The following is a 19625-nucleotide window of genomic DNA, read 5'->3' as shown; positions in this document are numbered from 1 at the left end:
TGTTTGGTCTCTCCTATATAAAGGTCTGAACATTCTTCGCTGCACTGAACTGCATACACAACTCCGCTCAGTTTTGGTTTGGGTGTTTTGTCCTCAGGGTGGACCAGCCTCTGTCTGAGAGTCTTGTTGGGTTTGAAATGTACTGGGATGTTGTGTTTGGAGAAAATCCTTCTGAGTTTCTCGGATACTCCAGCAACATATGGAATGACAATGTTCTTCTGTCTGTTCTTCTCCTTATTCTGTCCCGTGGTGTGTTTAGTAGATTTCCGAGCTGACTTGACAAAAGCCCAGTTAGGATATCCACATGTTTGGAGAGCTTTTTTTATATGTTTCTGTTCCTTTTCCTTCCCTTCTTTTTTCGTGGGGACGTGTTCAGCCTGATGCTGTAGCGTTCTGATGACAGAGAGTTTGTGTTCCAGAGGGTGGTGAGAGTCAAACAGAAGGTACTGATCTGTGTGGGTTGGTTTTCTGTAGACTTCTATGTTGAGACTGTCCTCTCTTATCATGTCAACCAGATAGTCCAAAAAAGGCAGCTTGTTATTGTTAGCATCTTCTTTGGTAAACTTGATGTTGGTAAACTGTGGTGAACAAAACCTAGATGGCAGGCAAAAAAAGGTGCAGGAGACAGTAATAAAAGTATCCAGAAGTTTATTCAGAGTTGGAAAATACAGTTACTCTGTTCAAAATTTACTCAAATACAAGTAAAAATAGTTGTGTAAAAATCTAGTTGCGTAAAAATAGATCAGTGTAAACTTACTTTGCGTAAAAGTTACTTTTGCAGAGGAAAAAAATGAACTGATCAAAAATAACAAGCAATAATATTGGAAGTTAGGTTAGCTCACATATTGGCCTTAGCTTGGTTTACACTTGTTACTCTTAGGGTTCTGAAGTTCATTAAGACCCTTGATTTCACATGAAAGAAACTTGAAGGACATATACACTATTTTGCTTAATGTATTCACTCACCCATCAAATATTTGAATTCAATCACTTCTATGGCCACAGGTGTATAAAATCAAGCACATAGGCATGGACCGCTTTCTGGAGCTCAGTGAATTTCAGCATGTTATTGTGATAGGATGCCACCTGTACAATAAGTCCAGTCATGAAATTTCCTCACTACTAAATATTCCACAGTCCACTGTTTGTGGTATTATAACAAAGTGGAAGCCACTGGGAACAGCAACTCGTCTACAAAGTGGTAGCCCACGTAAAATCACAGAGTGGACTCAGTGGATGTTGCGGTGCATAGTGCACAGAGGTCACCAATGTTCTGTAAAATCAATAGCTACAGACCTCCAAACTTTATATGGCCTTTAAATTAGCTCAAGAACAGTGAGTAGAGAGCTTCATGGAATGGGTTTCCATGGCTGAGCAATGGAACCCAAGCTCTATGTCACCAAGTGAAATGAAAAGCGTCAGATGCAGTGGTGTAAAGCATGCTGCCACTGGACTTTAGAGCAGTGGCGACGTGTTCTCTGGAGCAATGAATCCTGCTTCTGTCTCGCAATTTGCTGGCCGAGTCTGGGTTTGGTGGTTGCCATGAGAACCTTTGGGATAAATTAGAGACTGTGAGCCAGCCCTTCTCATCTAGCATCAGTGTCTGATCTCATAATTGTGCTGCTGAAAGAATGACTCTCGTCTTCTGTGGTACAACAAACATATATTTTTGGGTTTAATGAGTACATTATTTTGTAATATTTAAAAATTTATAAAAACTATTTCCTTGGGTTAAATTCCCAGGGTACATAACCAGTAAGCAGGTAAGTACCTAGTAAGTTTCAGGCTCTATTATGTATTGTTACAATTTACTCATACATCAGGGTTTTGTTCTCATTTCTTGTTATTTGCACACCAAGATATAACTCCTTCAACAGCTATAAGTTTGTATGTTGCAGCAAACTGAAACAAATACTAAACTGAAATCAAAATATGCAACAGTACCTGGGCTTCAAGGCTTGAAATGTCCATGACAACCTGCTGGCCATGAAGTTCTCCATTCTTTAGCCTAGAGCAGATAAGATGGTACCCTTGAATGTGCCCATGCTGCTTCACTGATAAAGGAGGCTTCCAGGTAACCTTAATGGCTGTAGAATTAAGGGCTTCTGTCACCACCTTCCTAGGAGGAGCTCCAAGCACTGAAAACACATTACAATTTATATTTTCCACAAAAGCTTTGAATTGGATACATAGAGTATCACTTCACCTTTGACCTACACAAAAAAGGGCTGGACTGAAAGACAGCACAGAGACATTAATCATGACAGCACAAGAGCAATAGAGGCTGGGATCTGTCATACCAGGCAGGACCCAAGATACAGGCTGTGCAAAGATGTCTCTGAGACAGTCCATCACATAGTAGTGGGATATAAGATGCAGGCAGGCAAACAATCCATAGAATGCCATAACCAAGTGCCTGGAATATTCTCCAGTCAAGGCCTCAGTGGTGCCAGTGGTCATAGGAGCACACAGTGCTGTGACCCCCAGACTGGAAGAGTGGCTCCTACAGATCCCAGGAACAACCTCAGAGATCTCTGTCCAGAAGAGTGCAGTCCTAGGAACAGCTAAGATACTGTGCAGAACCCTCCAGCTCCCAGGCCTCTCGTAGAGGACCTGAGCTTGAAGTGAAAGTGGAACTGCCTATGTGGGACAGAGGGTGAGATGGAAGTTTTATATATATATATATATGTGTGTGTGTATGTGTGTGGGTGTGGGTGTTTGTGTATGTGCATGTACTTAAATTCAGAAATCCTGTTTCTTCCAAAACATGTGCCCTTAAGCACTAAAAAGACCTTCCCTGTTTTTAATGAGTCTTTTAGGATTCACTTACCAGCTACACAACATGATTTCTATATTTAGTGTGACTGATTATTCACTGGATTACTCACTGGATCTGGAGGTCCTGGCTTCAATAGGTTGAGTAAAGACTCCCATACCCCTCTCAGATTGAGCAGCCAGGGAGAATAAGTATTGGGTATCTGGCTTCAGACCATCTACTGCATAGGAGCCTGCTGCACTGAAAGTGACACGGTGCTGTTAAGAGATGTAAACAAAATAAATTATAATCCACACAGATATAAGCAGCTAGCTAGAAATGTTGAGAAAAAGTTGAACTTCTTCCACTCATCATGGGGGGTGAGGGGGTGGAGCGCAAGTTTTGGTTGTGCTACCGTAAAATGCGCCATTTGTGAAAACAACAGAAGCACTATAGACAACGTTGACCCTGTGTTGTTGCTGTTTTTTAAACTTATGGGGATTCTCCTGAGACTTCAGGAAGAGAGGCGCAGTGGAAGAAATGCTCTGGATGCAGCAATTAGGAGTAGGACAGCTGTTATCCGCCGGAGATTTCAGGCTTTACAGCGCCTTCCACTGGGAGGCAGATGTTATTAACGCTGCAGGGTAAGCTAACGCTGTTGTTTATATTCCTACCGTTCACTCTTTATGCTTGCTTCTGGCCACACCCACGACCAATGAGTGAACAGGAGCTAAGTTTCCGTCACCCACGAAAGCAGGGCCGGCCTGGCTGGCCCTACTCTGAAGCAGGGACCAAAAAAGCAGGACTGGCCTCGAAAAAATGCCGGTGGAAACGCATGCAAAGCAAGCATTTAGATGAGAAAAGAGGCATTTGAGTTTGTTTTTGGCTTTGGTTCTTGGTTCTTTTTTTTCTGTTTTCAAGGGTTGTTTTCTTGTTTCTGATTCATGCTTCTGTTTGAGTTTCATTTTATTTTGGTATTTATTTATTTTATTCCTTGTGTCTTTGTTTCCTGTCATCAGTCACTCTCTCTATCTCTTGTCTTCCTACCACACCCATCTTCTCCTGTTCCTAATTGTAATCACTCATCTGTGCCCACTTCCCCTAATTACCCTCAGCTTTAAAACCTGGTCACTTTCTCGCTGGTTTATTGTCTCTCGTCTTTTGCTGTCTGGTTCCCTTCCCATGCCTTGCCTTGCCTCGCTTCGCCTTGCCTTTTTGCCTCGAGCCTTGCTGCCCTTCCACTTGGTCTTTTGCACACAAAATACATCTACAATTCTCCTCTGCATCATGTCTGCCAGCTCTCTTCCTTTGCCTGTCATTGTCTCTATGTTTAGAGATGGTATCCTCAGTCCTACACTCTTGACTTTCCTCTTCTCCCTCTGTCTCCTACCATGTTTCCCTCTATGTCGTCTTCGACTAACAGTAACACAATTTCTGCGGTCACCTTGTTTTATACCCTTCCTGACACAACCCTCACCATTTATAAGGGCTTGATACATTGGAGATACACTGGCTTGCACTCTCTAATAGCTGGTTTGTGTTTGTCATTTGTACAGTAAGAAAACATGTTTCCATGTACATTAAATTATTACTTTTCTGTCCACAACAAATGTCTAAGAACAGAATTACAAAACACAAAATAGTTTTTTTCCACTTAGATTTTCCATCATTGAAGGTCTCTCACAACGCTATGAAGCAGGTAGAGAATGCCGAGCATTTCTCATCTCTTTATAACAACAGAAGACACGTAAAAGCTTTGAATCAGCCACCTCACTTCTGATGTCTCATTGTGACAATGAAGCCTAAAACGTCATCAGTCACGTGATTGAAGAAATTTGAAACAAGCCCCAACAGAGTTTCGAATAAGAGGCTTCAAAAGTGAGACAGGTTTCGGAGCCTCTGTGTCAAACAACCCATCTCTAGTTCCTTGTATTTCTTGTAAGTTGTTTGCTGCCACATCAGCTCTTTGCTTTGGTAAAGTTTGTTTTATTAAACGTTTAAGTTTACTCTTCAAGCTCTACGTTTCAGCCTGCATTACTGGTTTCATCCTCCACAAACCTAACAATATCTGCCAATAAGTCTGCCAAACTGAAAACAAGTTTTTTCCAGATGCAATCAGACAGATGATTTGCTCAGAACAGCCATGATGAATACCTTTATTATCCATCCTGTTCTGTCATCCACTGATATTTTCATTGGTTTTATAATGGTCAGAAGCTAACTTTTACTCTTTATTGCTTACCCATCAAGGTCTATAATAATGTGTTTCATTCTTAATTTTTAAGAATGACAACAGATTTTCTTGAATTGAAAACAGGTCCTCATTTGGCTAGCCATTAGCCTAGCATGGATGAAGACTTCTGCTCTTTTCGCTATATTCTATGACTGATGTTACGGCTGATAAAGTACTAATTATTGATAACTATTTGACAGAACAACACTTGGAAAAACTCCCAGACTAACCCTTTAAATAAAAGAAGACAATGTGATATTTACCTTGTCTGCAGGATCGGTGGCCTCCCAGTAAAGCAATTCATAATTACTTATGTGATCTTGGACAGGCCAAAGCCATGACAACATTATACGTGTGTCAAGCTCTGCTTCGGCTTCAAATGCAGATGGCTGAGAAGGAACTAAAGACACAAAGAAGAAACAAAGACTGAAGGATGAGAACATTCAGGAGAGAAAACATAATGTTTTCTGAATCAGTTGGAACAGTTAAAACTGACATAGTTATAACAAAATGAAATTAAATGTTCCACTTCTCCAACAATGTAAATGATTGAACAGTTAGCATTCATTGAATAATACATATCACCCAGTACTTTTCATGCCAGAGTTTTAGATTAAGTTCATCTCATGCTGAGAAATTATGCAGTTTGAGAACATCATAGTTCCTGTAAAACATAGAGGAGGCTCAGTCTTGTTTTCTTTTTTGTTTTTTTAGCATTTCCTCACCTCCCTGTTGGGTTTTGATCTGCAGAACATCCGAGAGTGGTCCATCTCCCACAGAGGTGAAGCAGAGCATTCTCAGGCTATAGGTCATATCTGGTGTCAGACCTGAGATGGTGGTGAACTTGCTGTCATCAGTATTGTGTAGCTGCCATTGACTAAGCAGGTTTGGACTGGCTTCGGAGCTGTAGTAAATTTTATAGCCCAGAATTTGACCATTGGGCTCCTCTGGAGGTTCCCACTGCACCAGGATGGTGGTGGAGCTCAGCAGACGAGCCTGTACCTGAAGTGGTGGTGATGAGGGAGCCTGCTCACCTGTTTGGGTTTTTACAATACTACTTGGAGGCCCCCGACCAACACTATTAACAGCCAAGACACGAAACTCATATTCAAGAAAAGGGCTCAGGCCACCAATGCTGTATCGATTTGAGGCAACACCATCTACTTCTTGGAATCCATTGTCAGACAGTTTGGGTCGGTACTGAACCAAAAAGTAGGACACGGGTTCAGAATTCCCAGACTCCCACATCAGAGTGACACTGGTAGCTGTGGTCTCTACCACATTGAGGAAGATTGGCTTCTTAGGAAGAGCTGAAGTAGGAAGGAGACAAATACAATTGTTAGAGAAACAAACCTGTTTCTTTCCCCTTTTCACGCTTAACAATGACGTCTGCTGCAAAGAAAATATCTTTCGATAGAGTACTTACTATCAGTCTACTGGTTAACAATCTTTTAGCTGACCTCAGTTCTGTTTCTAGCTGTTACATCCTTGGCCATATTGGGAGATGTTTTGATTTGTGTTCCTGTTTTTGTGATAAAATATGTATTTTTTGAAAGGGAACATCTCTGACTGGCTGCACACTATTTGCAGCCCAGGTGATAAAGTGAGTAGCCTGGTGGGCAGCATTTGTGCTCCAGTTAAAATGGTGGATCAGTCTGTGATCTAGTGGCTAAACCAGCTGAACCACATGACTGATATAAACAAAAAGTTGTGTCAATGCCAAGGTCTGAACGTAATGAACAAAGCCAGTAAATCAGCTGAATCGAATAGCAGATTTCCTGTTAACCAAGAGGTAATCTTTGATATTTTTGTCTCTGTTGCACATTTATGTTGTCAGGTGTTAACTGACAGGTCCATAAACTTAGATGGTGTTGATATGTCTCTAATAATGTCACATGTGTCACACTTTTACTGTGCACACAACACTGAGCTCAGGAATATGTGATAAAAAGGTACATATCAGTTGACTGATTCATCAGCCTCCTGCCCACAGAAAAACCTTTACATAATAATTATTAACAAATTGTCCTTTTTTTCTTATTTGTGTTAAATCTAAAAATATTTTTTTGTTTATTCAAATTTAATTCTTTGTTTCTTTTTCGATTATACATGTCGTCCCAATGCTGAAGGTCACAAGTTCAAAACTTGATTGGGTTTTTTCTGTATAAAGTTTACATGTTCACCCTATGCATGTGAGTTTTCTCCAGGTACTTCAGTTTTGTCCCATTAACCAAAAACATGCATGTCAGTTTACCTGATAACTCTAAATTGTACCTAGGTGTAAGTGAGAGTTTGTAGAAACCCCTCAAATAACTTCTTGTCCTGTTTCTCACCTTTGACAACGACCTGAGCTGTTGCTTCAATGATACCTAGGTCGGACATGGCCACACACGTATAGTTTGCAGACTGCTGGATGTTTGTGAGCTCCAAGATGTTACGGCCAACGGGAAGGTGGTTCTCCTGGGACAATTCCACTTCACCACTCACCCACTTAACAAACGGCATTGGAGAGCCAACTGCCACACAGGTCAAGTTAACACTGCCCCCAGGCATCACCTCATGACTGGCGGGTGGGATGGAAAAACGGGGAGGCACACGGCGAACTGCAAAAAAAAAAAAAAAAAAAAGAACTGTGACGGGACACATATTTGGAAAGTGTGAGTGATGAACTGGTGGATTAGCCTGAACTTTTAGCACTGGTCCAATTTTCATCAGATAATAAGTATAGTATGTTTATAAAAATCTGCAGTAAATACAGAATGAATTTGAAAGTCAACATTTTGTATTTTTCAGAATCCTGGGGCATCATGTGATGTGATGTGACTTTCCTGCTGAAACGTGGTGCACGCTTAAGTCAAGAAAACGGTGTATGCACAAAAAAAATCCTCATTTATAAAACTTCACGTATACATGAATCCAAGCACATTTTTTTTTTATACGACCTGATCAATGTGAAACTGAGCACACATATGAGACATCTCCCCTGACACACCTCCACTTAAAATTACAAATAGCTGCAAATAATGTCCTGTAGGTGTGATATGAAGACAGTTTACTCACCAAGAAGCCACTCACCCCACACCATGTCAGATCGTAGTCTGTTCCCAACCAGCTGCACATTTTTATAAATGATTCATATGTTGAACCAGGCCACCTTACTGCAATGTTGGTTAGTGGCATTTCTGAATCCTGCCTGGATGACAGCTGGCATGGCTCAGCTCAGGGTTGATTAGCACAGTCCTGATAGGACCGCCAGCTCCCCCTGAAATGTCCATGATGCTATAGGAACCCAAGTCTTGTCATCGGTCAGATGGGCACAGGCAGGGAAAAACAGCCGTAGCTCCCCGTACAGGTCCAACAGGACTGCTCTTGGAAACCTAAAGCAGCTGAAGAGCCGCATTATCTTGGGCTGGTAAAACCTCTGTCTCTAAATACATGCTCTCTTTGCACTGCACCATTTGTAACAATAACAATAACAACAACAACAACAACAACAGCAATAATAACAACAACAATAATAATGAAATTATTCTTTAATAATGCTAAAGACATTTTTAATAGTATTTTCTGTACCATTTTGTGCATGCTTTAATATCCAAAAAGTTTTACAAACAATACAACTGGACTTGTGTTCTGCAGTTGAAAATGTGTCAACTCCGATCCGAGAGAGAAACTGCCCAGCCCCAAGCAGGAGAGCCCCCACAGAGCCCCCAACACACCGAGTAAGCACCAGTCCACCATGGAGCCAGAACCCAGAAAGACCAAGGTGAAAGGACATATACCCATCCTCCCTGGTGAGCCATCCTCCCGAGAGGTCTAGAAGGGGGAGATTCCCACCAGTCCCCAACATCCCCAGGAGCCATAGACCACCTGTTGGAAGCCCACCACTCCAGGATGTGGCTAGAGCACCCACACAAATAATCCCACACCAAGGGGGCAGCAACCCACAGGCAGCCCCCCCAACAACCACAGCTTTCGTTGTTGTTTAAATAAGAGAGGAAGCTTTACAGTGGGAAACATGACCCTGAAACAACTTTAAGGAGCTGTGTTGCTGTAAACAAATTCAAAATTACTTATTTTTTTTCCAAAATAAGGGTACAATTTCTTAGTTTAAACACTTGATGTTTACTATATTCCATTGTGAATAAAATATGGGTTTATGAAATTTGCAAACCATTGCATTGTGTTTTTATTTACATTTTACACAAAATTCTACCTTTTTTAGAGTTGGGGTTGTAATACAAAATTCTGCTTCAAAAAACCTCTAATGAATGGAGATGCAAACACCTGTGGTGACATCATGCAGCAGAAACAGAGCATGCTGAAGGATAAATGAACAGAATTGACAGGATGACATCTCATGCAGAAATGCAGTTTCTTTCCAACCACTCTCAATAGCATACAAATGTTTTTTTTGTTTTAAAACTTGGAGTTTAACTTGGAGGGCATTGATCAGATAACCATCCAAGTAGATCAAAGACAACCCCGATAAAGCTGGGAGATGAGACTATCTGTTCATGGGACCACTAGAAGCTGCACAGAGTTGGCTTCATAGAGAAGTGGCAGGAAAACATCACTGATTAAAGAAAAAAAAGAAAACTGTTTGAAAATTCTTCCTCAAACATGTGGAAGATATGCTGTGGTCAGATGAGAACAAACATCAAGGGTAACACCATGTCTGAGGCAAATCTACCACCTCTCTTACCATCCGTACAGTGAAGCATGGTGGTGGTAGAATTGTGCTGTGGGGATGCTTTCCATCAGCAGGGACTGGGAAACTGCTGATGAAACTGTTAAAGGAAAGGTGGATGGAGCCAAATACAGATTAATGTGTTGAAGTCTTCCAGAGATCTGAGACTGAGGGCCACCTTCCAGCAGGTCAATGACCCTAAGTACATTGCTGAAGAACAATCCACTGATTTGGGAAGAATCAGTTAAAGGTCCTGGAATGGTCCAATCCAAGATCAACCCTCAAGCCAACTGTGAACCTCTGGTTAAATTCAAAGATTGTTGGACAAAAGCAGCAGCCATCTAACCAGAAGGAGCTGCAGCAGTTTGGTCATGAAAAATGGACAAAAATTCTAATAAAGTGTATATTATGAACTTTGTATTTTTCTCAACAGCAATGTATTATATTTTTTTCTAGTTTGTATTCTGTTGTGATTTTTATTACATCAATAAAGTGAAAATATTTACTCATTACTACACAATGTTAGCTCAATGTCTGTAAAACTAACTGTGTTGGAGCCATTTTTATGTTTTTCAAGGTCATTTGGCTCTGGTGGCCATCTTGAAATAGGTTGACACTAAAAGTTAATGTGGATGTACATTCCCCTATACCTTCTGACAGCTTTAATAGGATGCATCCAGTCCTTCATGAGGTACTTTGGTAACAGATACACATGCTAAAACGTTGCAGTCCATCTTTACCTTTCAACACTGGATGATAATAAAAAATAAACAACAAATGAAAACATGCACAACAAGCCAACAACTCACATCCAAACACTGAGGCTCAGGCTGAAATTCTCTCATATTCACTTCTCTTCTATTTCAGAAATCCTCCTGTTTGACTATTATAAAAAAATAGTTCTTTAAATTCTTTTTTGTTTTCTTTGCAAGTCTTTTTCCAGAGAGATGCATAAGGAGAGGGAAGAATCAGGCAGGACAATAACAACACAATCAGCATGCAGGGGAGTTCATAAGGCTCAAACCAAATTTTGTGAAGCAAGCCTTAATTCTGAGGTCAGACATCAGACATTACATTTTTATGACAATATCCAAGCTGGATGAATGGTAGTGCTTTGGTACACCTCACATATGAGCAGTGATGCTGCCACCCCATTTTCAACTAAAATTCTTCTTCTTGTTCTTTCTTACACTTAAAGGCAGGATCTCACTGGGCTGTGACTAGTTGGTGAGCAGTGTTTGCAAAGGAGTCTTCAGAATATCTTGCAATGTTGTCAGGGGATCTCAGTTTTCTTACGTGAGTCACAGAAGCACACAGTCCTGTTTTTTTAGTTTCGAACATCTGTCACGCAAAAAGTTTGTGTGGCACATTTTCTCTCAGAATAGTCAGACTCGTGGGTGTCACCAACCCATCTCATGCTGTATTCTGACACCTACAGTGCCAATAAAAAGTATTCACCCCTTGGGTGTTTTGTGCTTCTATTGCTGCACTTATAAAGCCCCTTATCAAGTCCAAGGACTCCAAAGCACTTCACATTACAGTCAGTCATCCACATATTCACACACTGATGGCAGTAAGCTACATTGTAGCCAGAGTTGCCCTGGGGCAGACTGACAGAAGTGCCACCGAGCCCTCTGACCACCACCAGTAGGCGAGGCAGGTGAAGTGACTTGCCCAAGTACACAACGGGTGAGATGGAGGGGGCGGGGGCTCAAATCGGCAATCCACTGTTACAGGATGAACGCCTACCTCCAGACCCACTGTCGCCCTTAAACTCATAGAAAATATTTTTGAAAAGTACAAGTCAAGGGATGGATACAAAAGGATTTCCAAGGCCCTAAATGTTCCCAGGGTATGAGCACTTTGAGGGAGTTCCAAGCTTCATCAGAACAGTTGGGAGAAACTGTGCTACAACAACTGTTGCCCAGGTTCTTCACCAGTCTGAGCTTTATAGGAGGTTGGCAAAGAGAAAGCCACTGTTGAAGAAAACTCAGATTAAATCTCCTCTAACTTCTAAGCAATCTAGACAAGCACTAGTCAAGATTTACTAAAGGTTTCTTTGACAGTGGCTTTCTCCTTCAGAGTGCTCACAGGTATCTTGGTGGCCAGTGTTACTATTCTCCTTCTTGAGAACAGTTAATGACTATGGCCTGATCTTGGTAGATTTATACATTTCCCATATTCCTTCCATCTTCTGAATATAGATTTAACAGAACTCCTTGGTATGTTTAGGGCCTTGGAAATCTTTTTGTATCCATCCCCTGACTTGTACTTTTCAATAATCTTTTCACTGAGTTGAATAAGGGCCGTTACTTTAAAGGGGTAGAATATTCATTCAGTCACTTATTTAACATCATTTATTGTTGTTATTTGGTATTACTTTGTAAAAATTTGATGTTGTTTTGTCAATTAAGTTTTTTTTTTTGTAAAGGACAATTTATACTGCCCATGATTGATTTATTATGATAATAAAAGGTACAAAACATCCATGGGCTGAATACTAGTATGCATTGTATGAACTCTCCTCTGGCAGAAAATGTGTCCAGGTCTAAAAACTACACTTAGGATATATAATTATTATTAAAAATGGGTCCAAATCTGCCTAACTTCATTTCTAAAGTGTACAAAGTGATTAATCATAAATGAGGGGGGTGGCTGCCAAGATGGGTATAAAGTGGGCCTAGATAGATAGTTGTGGGTGGAGGTAGGTACAGTTTTTTTCAAGCCGTATACACAGAAAAAAGCCATGATTTTCAAAAACTGGTAGTGCAAAAACTAGCAGCTGAAGGGGTGGTTTGATTCGCCAATAGTGGCAGCTCAGTGAGATTCTAGTTTAACGCTCAGGGCAGATGATGTTTTTTCTACTTGGGCTCTCTTTTTGGTAAAGATAATCCTTTGCTTTGTCATCGTTTCCCCTGTGCATTTTCCTTTACAAGGGAAAACATCAAAGTGGAAAGTCCACACAATCCATGGCTTTTCTTAGGCTGACTTTTTAATATTTTACAGATAATATGTTGTGTTATAGTGAACTGAACTGCCCTTAATAAAAGTACAACTGGACCAAAGTTAAAACTTGACTGAATTGGATAAAGAGTAGACTGAAGGGTCTTGAGATCTAATTAGTTGTAAAGTGGCATATGCAAATTAAAGGCCTTAGAATGCCCGCCACTCTTCATAAGTGCAGCTGTTTTGGTCAAACCTTGAAAATAACATTGTGTGTTATTTCATGCATAATATCATGACATGTCATGATCAGCGTATGTATTATGAATGACATTCAGCTACAGTCACATAAAAGTTTAGCTCAATATCTTGTTGCCTAATGTTGTCTAATCAGCTGTGGTGGCCATCTTAAATTGAATTTAGTCCAAAAGGTAATCAGTTGTAAATGTACACTCATTGACTACTTTCTTAAAGTTTCATTACAATCCATCCAGTGGTTCATGAAATATTTTGCTAACAGACAACCAGGGTTGACTGCAATAGTTAATGTGAAGGTTTTAAGCAAAGACCTCAGGCAATGAGTAGCACTCGGACTATATATTGTAATGATTCTCATCTACTACCACACTAAAGATTAGCTCAGTATCTGTAGAACTGACTGAATTGAAACCATTTTTGTTTATTATTCAGTTAGTTGGTTGTGGTAGCCATCTTGAATTGAATTGACTCCAAAAGCTAATGTCAAAATTTTAAACTGATCCCATTTCAGTGTGTTATTGCTTGAGTTAATATAAAAGACACTCATTTCACAAAATTTGCAGCAGAAGGCTCCATATAGCATTCTGTCTGAAAGGTAAGAAGGGGTTGGAGTGCAGGTCAGGGAACAAGAGGGACAGGGTGGTTCTAAGGATCTGACAGGGTGGCCGGGATGGGCCTGAGGCGCACGGCAAGGTGCCAGCGCAGCACGGCTCCAGTCTGGGCTTTAGGGGGGTAAAGAGTACAAAATAAAGCAAAACCAACCTTCTCGTTGATCTGAGTGGAGAGGTTTGTAAAGTATTTTAAATGAAAAAGTGCAGTGGTGACGATGATGGAGGGATTCAAATAAGAGTGAAACAGAGAACAAACAGCAGGACAAAAATAAAATTGGGAGGAAGAAGACAAGAAGAAACAAAGAGAATAAAACGGGCAAATATCTGCTTATCAATCAACGAGTTAAAAGACAACATCTGTTGCCTCCTGTAGCAAGAGGAGGAACCTGGAGATTATGAAATAATCCCTCTCTGAGAGGGAAAAGAGGTACAACAAGAGTATAGGCATTAAGCCCTCGCAAGACCAACTTAAAGAGGTTTTTTTAACACGCCTGCCAAGACCAATGAGACTGCCATATACCTGGGAAGCCCTGCCCTCCTTGGGTTATGAATATGCTCCATTGTCTCATTTCCTCAATCTGCAGTAGACTTTACCAAGCTCTGGTGCGTTGAGAGGCTGACTTGTGCTGTAACTCATTTCCCTCCCTCTGGGAACATTATTTATATTCATAACCTCCATAACCCTTTCGGTCAGTACACTCGGTACAACACTTGAGTATTGGGACCTACAATCATGCCCTGAAAGATACCCATGCAGAGAGACTGGGATAACATAGACCTGCCAAGCCAGTGGGTGGATGTTCATCACATCCTTGATGAGAGAACATCTTAAATGACATCACGGGCTGTCACATTGAAGCTGTAAAATCTGATGAATGTACTAGGAGACTCCCAGTTGACAGCAGAGCATAAGTCTGCCACCGGGATTCCCTTTAATAATGTTTATGAGGTGGCCATACGTCTGGTGAAGATCATATGTGCACTGCTGGGTGCATGCACACCTTTGCTAGCATAAGCATAATAAACAACTTCAGTGATCACGTGAGAAAGGTGCTGTTTAGACTGAGCTTTTCCCACTGTAGGGGTTGCAAAACACAAAACCAGCTGGTCAGTTTTGTGTCTACTTAATATATGTATGCGTAATGTCTACATGGGACAGAGAGCGTTCATGCACCTCTGCTCAGCAGTCACCACAGGCAGCAGTGGGAAAGCCAACAGTTCCAGAGAAAGGTTCTTATAGGATAAAGCTGGCACCATGGGGCGTAAAGTCACTTTGGAACCATCCTGTGCAAACTGTACCCAGTTTGCACAGATGGTGAACTGAGAGCGCATGGATGTCACTCAAACATTTCACTGAGCACAGTGCCAGAAGAAACTCTATTTTATAGGAAAGCATGCTCATGTTGACCAAGTCTACAGTTTCATAAGGTGTGTCACACAACACATCTTAAACCAGCAACAAGTCCCACTGTGGTATCAGCATTTTTGGGGAGTGGCCGTTTATGCAGAACCCCTTTCATGAACTGCACCAACAAAGGATGGGAACCAGGAGGCTTTCTGTTCCATCCACCACGACAGGCAGCAATAGGTAATAGATAAACTTTGACTGTAGAAAAAGAATGATCTTTTTCCATCAAATTCTGTAGGAATGTGAGAACATCAGAAATGGAGCTGAAGAAAAGGAGGACATTCCTCTCATGACACTGAGCTTCAAAAATGCGTAATTTAAATGCATATAAGTTCTGTGTGGTTCCAGCACTGGTGCACTGAGTCATGTCAACAACAGTACTGGGCAGACCTGAAGATATTAGCTTCTACCTTTAAAAAGGCTGACAGATTCCAGATCTGTGGACATGAGTGCCAAATTTGGCTATGCACTTGAGTCAGAAGATCCATGCAGACTGGGAGACACTTCAGGCCATTTCTGTGAACAAAGCTTTCTTGGGTCAGCAGGGAGCTACTTGAATTAAAGTGAGCCCCACCCTGCACATGCATTCCAGTGTTGGTTGGATCAATGCCACCAGGAGGGAAAGTGCATTAGCGGCCACCATTGTGCCAGCGCATCCAGAATGGTGAAAAACATATGACATATGACGTTTTCCCTGGAGGCGAACAGATCGAAGCAATCGATTTAGACAATCCTAAATCTGCTGCACCACATCTAAGTGTAGGTGACAGAGGAAGACCTTTGGAGAGCTCATCAGCTCCGTAGTTCAGCACCCATGGGATGTGTGTTGGTCTGAGGGACAGTTGCTGTGTGATGCACCACTGCAGCAGGCAGTATGTAAGGCAAAGAAGGGGTAATGAATGTCTTCCCTTGCTTCTTTATATAAGCGACCAAATTGACACAGAGTTACAAGGGCTTCTATACCTCTCTTTGTGTGTCTCTCTTTTGAGGGCTTCAGGAGGGTTAAGCGAAGTGAAGTGCAATAAGTTTGACGGAATGAGACTTATCAGCATATTTATAAGCCCAGAAGGGCAAGGCCTGGGGTCTCATTGGTCTTGGCAAGCGTGTTGAAAAAAACTTCTTCAAGTTGGTTTTACAAGAGCAGAATCCCCACATTTATGAGTGTACGGATCACTCAGTCATGTGCCGACAAACCCACGTCAGGCAAAGGTGCCTGCTCACTGCAGGAGGTGGAGCAGTTGCACTTTTTAAAGTGGAAGTGCAAACTTGTGTTTTTGCTCCTCCGTTTTTTTGACTTCAAAACATGTTATCAAGCCCAGAAATAAAACAAAAACATGTAGTGCATATTAATTTAAATGTTACTAAGGCGCAAACCGAAAAGTAACAAAAAACTGCTACATTCTACATATCCAGGAGTTTATAAAAAGTGTGAATATAAATCCTTTTATGCTGCTCTTATCTTAGAGTTCATAAGATGGTGTGTGAGAGCCAGAGGGAGCATTTTGAAAAGACATTGAGGTTAACATTGGACTAAATATGGCCTAAAGACATTCATCAAAACAGGTTTTTAGAGACCTTTCCTTTATTAATTACAACTTTTTAAAATATTCTCAGGATCAGTATTTTTTGTTTTTGTTTTAATGTTTTGGGGTCTGTTATCATGTTTGTTTTCTGTGTTTTCTTGTTTTCAGTCCTTTCTGTTCCACTGCTTTTTCCTGTGCCATCAACTTCAGCCAGCTCCTTTTCCTCTGTCATACTTTCACATCTCAGACCAGCTCTTTGTATTTATTAAGCTCAGCTGTCACCACTCATCTCATCAGCCCCTTCCTATTTATTCTGTCAGTTCTCACTCGATCCTTGTTCAGGCATACTGGTATGTTCCCTGCTTTGCTCCTCGTGTGCTCTGTGTAGCCTCCTTGCGATTTTGGTTCTCGTAGTGTTTTTGTATTTTTTTGCTGCCAAGTCAGTCTTTTGTTTTAGTGTTATAAAATCTTTTTTTACTCATACTTGTGTGAGCCTGCATCCTTGGGTGTTATCTTGACAACAAAACGGGACAAGAAGTTTCATTTTTAACAGTCTCATAATACTGTGTATACCTATGGAGGACCGAAACCAACATAATCAAAAATAAAAGCAGAAATATATATATTTTGCTTTTGCTTTTTCCTTATACATTTCCTCCTCCTCTTTAATCACTGTGTGCATTTCTTCCTCAGTATGCAAATGAGGAGGCTGTCTTCTTGGTCCAGCTCCTCTCCTATTGATCAATAACCAGGAAGGAGCAGGATCCATGTGCAGATCGATTGTTTATGCCTGCGCTCTCGGCCATTTCAGGAGAACGCCTCATTTGAGAGGAAGTCGTCTAGCAGAGATGTCTCAGACAGCTGCAAAAGAGTTAAGGCACATTGCTAGCTTAGCTGACAGCTAAGCTAGCTGACAGTCAGTGATGACTATTTATTGTTTCCCTTTCCAAACCCCTAGAGTGCGGAGGAGGCGCGCTTTAATACCGCTCACACCCATGAGCGCTCCCATCCTGGGGGTGCGCCCAATCGCTTTTCAGCACAACACCCTCCAGCCTTCTTTCAAATGGTATCAGTTCGGTACGCCTTTATCCCCACCTGATATGCTCTGGTGGTGGCCGGTTAGTCGTTTTTTTGTCTCCACCCTAAAATCTGAGCACTTTTTCTCCACCTTGGCCCCGGTCCTCATGTCCCACTCACTGAAGTGATAACAACACTTCCTTTTATTTGTCACGCCACGACTGCGGCTCCCAAAACGTATATTTTTATTTTTTCTGTTCTTCACCTTATTGACCAGCATATCACGTTCTGCCTCGGTGAAATTTAGCTTCTTCGCTCTTTTCTCCCTGGTTGCCTTGGTAACCATGAAATAACATTGATCAACTGTATGGTGTTAAATGTTAACTCATATCAAACAATAAAAACAATCCACAAAATCTGTTTTCAGTTTTTGATGGATTAACTAAGCCTATCCTCACAATATCAAGCAATATTTTCAACAGCTCCTAATGTGACAAATTCACAGGTCACTTCAGAGGAAAAGTAGAAAGTATGAGGTCAAATCTTTCCCTCAGTTAGTGTGAAAATAGTGACACCCAAAACTTGTTGTTTAATGTGTAAACCTTGAAGGAATATGTCCTGATTGATGCTGGACTGCTTGACAGAGTTCTCAAATAAATTAGACAACCTGCCTTTAAGCCCCCATACCTACTCCTTTTTCAAAACTCTTTTAGATTTCTTTGTATAAAACAGGCTTAACATATTTAATTACTCATCAAATCGGTGTCTTTCCTACTGCTGCCATCATTAAACCCCACATGAAGAGAAGTAATCCAGATCCCTATATGTTTAATGTTTTGTGCCAGACTGATTTCAAACCTGGTGTTTTTAAGTAAAGTTTTAGAGAGGCTTGTTTTGAATTTTTTAATTCTCATAACATTTGTTAAAAATGCCAGCCTGGTTTTAGATAAAAACATAGACAGTACTAAATAAGATTTTAAACGACCTCAAAAACAACATGGATTCAGATAAAGATATGAGTGGGGTTTAAAGCTGCAGTAGGGAGTTTTGAGAAAACTGTGGACTGTGGGATCTAAAGGCAGTTCTTACATCGAGTACATTTCTGTACTCTCCTCCACAGGACTTAGCCTGAAAATTCGAACAAGCCCACCTTACAGGTCCCTCCCCCTTGCTCTCTGCTGCTCTACAGCTCTCCCTCCACAGATCCTCCCCCACAGCGGAGCCTGCCGTGAACACTCAAGTTAGTAAGCAGGGCCACTGATAATGTAATGGGTCTTCTTCTGTTTACCTGTCTCTGTTTTCTGAGCAGGTACCACTCGAGAAATTGGCAGTTTTTGTGTAACGTTAGGTTGTTTCTCTGCCATTAGCACAGCTGCACCACATCAGCTATCTTGAACTTGAACGATAGTACACGCTGTACGGGGAAAGGGTGTGATCAACACACTACTAATGCCTCTTTCACACAGCCCCTAATTCAGAAGTCCGGCTCAACTCCACTCTACTCGATAAAGAATGCATCCTGTTCACACCAGCCAGTTTGGTCGGTAGCAGAGGAACGCCTCCTCGTGTTGCGGGGGGCGGGGCCGCGGCGTGGGGGGGTGTGCTACCGAAATTTAGCGCAAGTTGGTATAAACAACGAAAGCGCTATGGACAACGTTGGCCCTGTGTTGTTGCTGTTTTTTAAACTTATGTGGATTCTCCTGAGACTTCAGGAAGAGAGGCGCAGTGGAAGAAATGCTCTGGATGCCGCCATTGTTGCGCGGAGTAGGACAGCTGTTATCCGCCTGAGATTTCAGGCTTTACAGCGCCTTCATCTGGGGGTCAGACGGCATAAACGTTGCAGGGTAAGCTAACGCTGTTGTTTATATTCCTACCTTTCACTCTTTATGCTTGATCTGGTCACACCCACGACCAATGAGTGAACAGGAGCTAAGCTTGCTCCGCCCACGAAGCAGGGCCGGCCCGGCTGGCCCGACTCAGAAGCAGGTACCGAAAAAGCAGGGACCGAGTGCGAAAAAATGCAGATGTGAACGCTCGCAAAGCAAGCCGAGTGGAGTGGAGCCGGGACCGTTAGGGTCCGTGTGAAAGGGGCATAAGACACTCTTCCTGGCTCTGACTGGTTGTTTCTGACCGATAGTAGGGGCACTGGGAGAAGCCAAAAGAGCTCGATTTTTTCACAGATTATCT

The 19625-nt window shown here is 41.6% G+C and overlaps 1 protein-coding gene across 4 annotated transcripts in view; it reads right to left on the bottom strand.

The window, feature by feature from the left end:
* LOC108247515 (receptor-type tyrosine-protein phosphatase F) overlaps window positions 1-19625 on the bottom strand; it is a 147656-nt gene that overhangs the window by 80429 nt on the left and 47602 nt on the right. For 3 of the 4 annotated variants that reach the window (XM_017435682.3, XM_017435684.3, XM_017435688.2), the window contains 6 exons: window positions 13642-13653; window positions 7322-7591; window positions 5714-6298; window positions 5252-5388; window positions 2889-3033; window positions 1945-2138 (listed from right to left, as the gene is read on the bottom strand). In XM_017435682.3, the coding sequence (XP_017291171.1) occupies window positions 1945-2138; window positions 2889-3033; window positions 5252-5388; window positions 5714-6298; window positions 7322-7591; window positions 13642-13653 (1343 nt within the window). The remainder of the gene's footprint in view (window positions 1-1944; window positions 2139-2888; window positions 3034-5251; window positions 5389-5713; window positions 6299-7321; window positions 7592-13641; window positions 13654-19625) is intronic. The other variant, XM_017435685.3, reaches the window with a different exon arrangement.

This window comes from Kryptolebias marmoratus, linkage group LG18 (assembly GCF_001649575.2).
Source record: "Kryptolebias marmoratus isolate JLee-2015 linkage group LG18, ASM164957v2, whole genome shotgun sequence".
Taxonomy (NCBI): Eukaryota; Metazoa; Chordata; class Actinopteri; order Cyprinodontiformes; family Rivulidae; genus Kryptolebias; species Kryptolebias marmoratus.
This window is presented reverse-complemented; position numbering and strand designations above follow the sequence as displayed.